Here is a 6235-nt window from a genome sequence, read left to right as displayed (position 1 = left end):
GTGGTACAATGATATTAAGGAATTCATCAAAATCAGGTCTTAACCTCCGGAAGCTAGTGCAAACGAGAAGGGTTTCCTGCGCAGAATGGCCTCGAAGTTTTTCTTAAATGGGGAGGTATTGTACAAAAAGACCTCAGATTTGAACCTCTTAAGGTGCATCGATGAGGATGAAGCTTAATACATGATGAAAGAGGTGCATAGTGGTGTTTGTGGACTTCACATGAATGGACATTTGTTAGCAAAGAAAATCATGAGAACCAGGTACTTCTGGCTTACCATGGAGTGCGATTGCATAGACTTTGTCCGGAGATGTATTAAATGTCAAGTGCATGGCGATGTTATACGCGCTCCTCCCACCGAATTGCATAGCATGATTGCCCCATGGCCCTGCTCAATGTGGGTATGGACGTGATTGACACAATTGATCCTCCTGCTTCAAATGGGCATCGATTTATATTGGTTGCAATTGAATACTTTACCAAATGGGTTGAAGCCGAATCATTCAAGCACGTGACAAAGAAGATGGTGGCAAATTTCTTAAGAGATCACATCCTATGCCGATTTGGGGTGCCAGAAACATTGATTACAGATAACTCTGCCATCTATAGACCGCAGATGAACGAAGCTGTGGAAGCCGCAAACAAGAATTTGAAGAAAATCATTCGTAAGATGACTGAAAAGCATCGTGACTGGCATGAAAAGCTTCCTTATGCACTAATGGCATACCGTACTTCTATTCGAACTTCAACTGGAGCGACCCCCTACTCGCTTATGTACGGAATGGAAGCTGTGCTACCTGCTGAGGTCGAAATCCCTTCGTTATGTATTCTAATGGAAACCAAGTTGGAAGAGACTGATTGGTTAAAGCAACGTTATGAACAACTGTTCTTGATAGATGAAAAACGGCTTAATGCTATTTGTCATGGCCAATGTTACCAAAAACGCATGGCCCGGGCTACAACAAGAAAGTCCATCGGCGTACATTTGAGGAAGGCGACAAAGTACTTAAATGAATTTTACCAGTGCAGGATGAGGCCAAAGGCAAATTTGCTCCAAATTGGCAAGGGCCATTTATTGTTCAAAAGGTGTTATCTGGAGGAGCACTCATTTTGGGCGAGATGGATGGACAGACATTCCCTCAACCTATCAACTCAGACATGTGTAAGAAGTTCTTTATTTGATTATGCAAATTTCTTTTAGAAGTCACGCAAGTGACAAAACAAAAGTCAGGCCATCTTCTTTTCCAATCAAAACATTTCATCCCTAGTCATCCCGTTTGAGCTATCAGAACAATAATTTTCGTTTGACAGCCCCTGAGAATTGCAAACCCCCATACTGGGGTAAATTTATTTTGAGAGAAAGATGATCCAAAAGAGAAAAAGGAAAAGAAAAGCCCCACACTAGGGGCAATTTTATTTTGAAAATAGATGATCAGAGAGAAAAGGAAAGTCCCACACTGGGGCAAATTTAGTTTTTAAAAGCAAAATGCAAAAGTGAGGAAAATACAATGAAAAATGCAAAGAAATAAAAATCCCAATCAAACTGGGGCAAATTTTCCGTAGTGTCGTTCAAAATTGGAGATGATTTCAAAATGATGCAATCTCAGGTTATTTCACACTTTTCATTTAAAAAAAAAATTTTTTTGCTTTCAAGCCTCAACTTTCTTGAAAACATCCCATCTAACCTCATTACAAAAGCCCAAAAGTCCTAGCTTTCGTCACTTGCTGTATTTCTATTAGGGATTTCGCTAATCAACTGGCAAGTGGTGTCCGTAATGCCTTCACTTAAATTTATAAGGGAAGCGCGTTTTACTGATGCCAGAAATCTTCAACTCACACTCTTGAGTTGATCATGGTCGAGCTTTTCCATTGTTCCTTAGTTGAAAACTCGAAAGGGCACCTCAAAAAAAAAAAGAAAAAAAAAGAAAAAAAAAGAGAAAAAGAAGAAAGGAAAAAGAGAAAAAAAAAACACAAAAAAAAAGAAGAAAGGAAAAACAAAACAAAACAAAAAAAAAGCAAAAAAAGGGGTGGGGTCAACTTTGGTGAAAACCCGAAAGGGTGCCAAGGTAGGATTTTGCAGCGAGCGAACACAAGGAGGAACAGCTGGTGACTTGGTTCATTTGGATTTCTCCTCATTTTTGTCATACTTCTGCCAATGTTGAATTCCAGAACAAAGATATCCAGAGATTCAAATATGACATCTGTTGGCCGAAAGCTATGTCATTTTTGTAAACAATATTTTCTGCAAAATACATTTCTTATGAAGCTCATTTTTCTCAATTGCTTGTAGTCGTGGCATTTTATAGGTTTGAGCACAGTCGGTCTTGTTTGCATTGTTTTGCATGTTCATTTCTGCATTACATGTGAAATTACCTTGCTTACATCATTTTTTTTAAATCTTTGAATTTTGGTGAATGACAATCCCTATGATTTATTCGAAGCATACTCGGATTCAGTTTCCTTTTGAAAATAGTTGAGATCCAGCAAAGCTGTTTGCGTAGGTTTCGTGATATGGCAAATATATACATGGTTAGCTTGGGAAAATGTCACAGCAAAAGTTGACAAAGGCATAAAAAAAAACCTCATATTTACACGATTCTCAAAGGAAAACGGACCAAATGATGGTGGCGATTTCTTTGTTTTTTCTCTTTTGCAGAAAATTGCATGCACAGATAAAAACAATCACACCTCGCACTGGAATTGCTGTCGGAAAGAGTTCTCCAATGAACAAAGGCGGATCGAAAGTGTTGCAAGCAAATTTAATCAAAAGGTACAATAACATGGCAATACAGAATCAACCATCGGTTCAGAGGCAAGAACCTAACCTCAACTGAAAATTTTGGGCTATTTTCGGGTAAGTATATTGGAATTTCTCGATTTTAAATTTTCTGTCTCGGGTCAGTCCCGACTTTAAATTTCCTGTTCGGGTCAATCCCGTTTTAAATTTTCTATTTTGGGTCAGTCCCGATTTTAAATTTCCTGTTTGTGTCAGTCCCGTTTTTAAATTTCTTGTCACGAGTCAGTCCCGATTTTAAATTTTCAGTTCGGATCAGTCCCGTTTTAAATTTCCTATTTCGGGTCAGTCCCAATTTTAAATTTCCGGTCTCGGGTCAGTCCCGATTGTAGACACCAAATTTTTGGTGTAATTTCATTTACTGTTTATTTTTAGTTTTTTATTTGTCGTGTTAGTTTTATTCGATTTTTTAGTTTTTAGTTTTTAGTTTCTAGTTTTATTTTTATTTTTTAAGTTTTTATCATAGAATTTGTTGAAAAAACGGAAAAAAAGGAAAAGAAAAAGCATTCAAAAAAAATATGATTTAGTCGTTTGTAATCTAAATTCAATGCTTTCTTGAAAAAAAAAAGAAAAAAAAAGAAAAAAAGTGAAAAATGATGAAAAATGAAAAATGAAAGAAAAAAATTGAAAATGGCAATTTTGTTGTTTTAGTTTGTTTATTTTGATGTATTTGTAATTAAAATTGTTGTTTTTATTATTTAGTTTTACTTTTATTTTTGTTAAATTATTAAGTTGGAAAAAAAAAAGAAAAAAAAAGAGGTTTTGCGGCATGCAAGCTGCGTTTTGTCGCAGCTTGCAAGGAAAGGCTGGGTAGTCCCTTGGCTGCAAATTACAGAAGAAAGGACTGGGTTTTAGGGTTGAGGAGTCCGATATAAATAGAAAAGAGAGCATCAGCCGCAGGGGAAGGTTTTTTGAGTTGACGGCTAAGGAAAAACTGAGAAGCGAGAGAGCGGTAGAAAACCAGAAAAAGCTACAGAGAGATGGAAGGAAACTTCAAGGAGAGCGAGAGAGAGGGTTTTTTGGGAAGATAACGGCTGAGTGAGAAAAATCTGAAGGCTTTTAACGGCTGGGGTTTGGTGAGTGGGCTGGAGAGGAAACCAGAAAAGAAACAAAGGGAGTGACGGCTGAGTCCGGAAGAGAAAACAGGGGGGCTGCGCAAAAGGTTAGAGCTTTGAGAGAGGTAAAAGTTGAGGAAAAGAGAGCTAGGGTGACGGTTAGAATCTGGGAGGTGAGGAGAGAAAGACTGGAAAAGCTGGAAGGAACGGGAGACCCGCGAGTTTGAGGGAAACGAAAGAAAAACCAGAACTTGAGACTTGGAAGAAGACGGGAGGAAAACCGAGGAAGCTGTAACCTGAAGCAACAAACCTGAGCAAAGGATTTGCTCACCTTCACGCCACCAGCAGAGGCGGATCTTCATCAAGAAAGCCTGAGTACTGTAAGTAGTTCCTTCCCTTTAGATCCCAGTATCTCTTTGAATAATGTTTAGTGATTTTGCTTATGGAAAGATCACTGCTTTGATTGTCTATTCTGCCGCCCCTTTTGTTTTATGATCACCAAGAGTTTATTTCTTATATGTGGGTAAAAGGTCCAGTCTTGTGGCTGTGGATGATGTCTATATGATAAAGAAAAAAACCAATGCTTGATGTTTACATGATAGAGGAGTCAGCGTCCAGTGTTTGCCATTTTGTTTCCAATGTTACTTGGTCCCTCTCTGTTTCATGTTGACTGGTTTGAAGTTTATGTTTTTTTTGGGTATTCGGCTGGGATGGTATGCCGTAGGCATGTTGCCGCAAGCCGCGAGTTTCCTCGTGCCCCCCTGCTGCATTTTCTTTTTTTTTTACATTCAGTTGCATCTGGGAGCTATTGATGTCTATGGTATCTTTTTGATGCATGTAATCTCTGGTGTTTCGTGCTGTTTTGGGTCATCTTTACTGTTTTAGTCTTGCTCATATCATGCTTATCATCGGATGTTGTTAACAATGGAAATTTGGATATTCTGGTTTGAATAATGAGGAGCTGCTGCATTTTCTTTATTATCTCGTTGCCTTGGCTGAATTTCTTGGAATAGTTTGGGGGGGGGAAGATAGCCATGCTTGACTAATGATAGACTGATGTTTGGAGTTATGTATGAGCTTGGTAGATAAATGGTGGGTCTAACATCATGTTTTTAGCATTTAATCCATGCAAGCCTGAAGCTGCAAAAATCTGCAGCAAAGTAAAAAGGCTGTCGCGTTTCCTGCGCTGTTTTCTTCCTTTTTCCGTGGCTGTTTATCGACCCTTACACTTAAGTGGCATGCTAATCTGGTTTAAAGGGAAAGAAAAGGAAGGTTTTGGTGATGAATCTGTAAGTTTGGGGATTTACAATGCTTGAACTACTGATCAAACACTTTGCTAAAAAATAAATTTCTGGTTGCCGAAGGCTTGCTGCAATCTTGCTCTAGCATTTGTGTGATTCTCCTTCTATGTTTTGATTTGTTGGGATGTTGGAATTGTATGTCATAGAGCTGCATTTCTCCCTTCTCACTATCCCAAGTCCACACGAGCCCACATTAGTTCATTCTCCTTTCCCATCGCACGATCACTTTTGGGCTAACTGAAAATTGCAGCAGGTTGTTGCAGCAATTTCGTCCATAGACCTGCATGAAATTTTAAGAGCTTGCATTGTTTCTATGTTTGTTGATTGTTTGGGTTGCAGTATTGTCGTGGCTTCTGCATTAATCTAAAGCTCTTGATGCCTGGTGAGAAAAATCCTGATTCATCCTTGATGACCGAAAGCTTCCTAGCTTGCAGAAAACCTCGCTGCATCTTTTCCTTTTTCCTTCTTTTGCTGTTCAATCTGTATCCTTGATGGTTAGCTTCAATTCATGTTTTAATCTTGCAATGAAGTTGCATGATTAGTCAATGATTGTTAGTGAGAATCTGGGCATTTGGTGAGCATGTTCGCATGACAAGCTGGAAAGGAATTCACGGCAGAAATGTTGCAGGAAGAGAACCCTTCTTTTACGTATGCATGCATGAAAAACCAAAGGAAATTGTCCTTTAACCCCTCAAGTTTCCCTTTATGACACTATGACCCAGAAAATTGAGAAAATTAATCAATTTGGTCCCTATGATTTTGCAGCAATGTCACAAGGACCCAATTACATTCCAATCTCTTGCAATTGAATCCTAAGTTGATTGTAATTTGACTCGTTATTTGGCTTTTTGGACCTTTGAAGTTTTTAAGCATTGCATTTTGACTTGAATGATTGGTTAAAGGTCGTTTTGAGCTCCCATTAGTTGCTATATTTGGGAATTTTGATGAGTTATTCCATTTTTCCTTGGTCATTATGCATTTCTTTAATTAATTGCAATTGAACAAGGATTCGATGTTGGTGGAATCAAGTTGGTTTATATATGTTTTACCACTAAATTGGTGCATTAATCCTTTGCTTTGATGGTT

The 6235-nt window shown here is 38.4% G+C and overlaps 1 protein-coding gene across 1 annotated transcript; it reads left to right on the top strand.

The window, feature by feature from the left end:
- The first annotated feature begins 381 nt into the window (after positions 1-381).
- On the top strand, positions 382-5641 carry LOC140004773 (uncharacterized). The gene is made up of 2 exons (XM_072044919.1): positions 382-1041; positions 5489-5641. Exons 1-2 carry the CDS (start codon positions 382-384, stop codon positions 5639-5641), a joined length of 813 nt encoding a protein of 270 aa, XP_071901020.1.
- Positions 5642-6235: the final 594 nt, after the last annotated feature.

The sequence above is a fragment of the Coffea arabica genome, chromosome 4c, assembly GCF_036785885.1.
Source record: "Coffea arabica cultivar ET-39 chromosome 4c, Coffea Arabica ET-39 HiFi, whole genome shotgun sequence".
In the NCBI taxonomy this organism is placed as follows: domain Eukaryota; kingdom Viridiplantae; phylum Streptophyta; class Magnoliopsida; order Gentianales; family Rubiaceae; genus Coffea; species Coffea arabica.
The sequence above is the reverse complement of the archived record's forward strand: the minus strand, read 5'-3'. Positions and strand labels throughout refer to the sequence as shown.

Bases quoted from the DNA above. Each gene is read 5' to 3' on its own strand.
- LOC140004773 (XM_072044919.1), top strand. From the start codon at position 382: ATGGCCCTGCTCAATGTGGGTATGGACGTGATTGACACAATTGATCCT. The intron at 1,042-5,488 runs GCAAATTTGCTC...TTTGGGTTGCAG, and splicing joins AGTGCAGGATGAGGCCAAAG to TATTGTCGTGGCTTCTGCAT.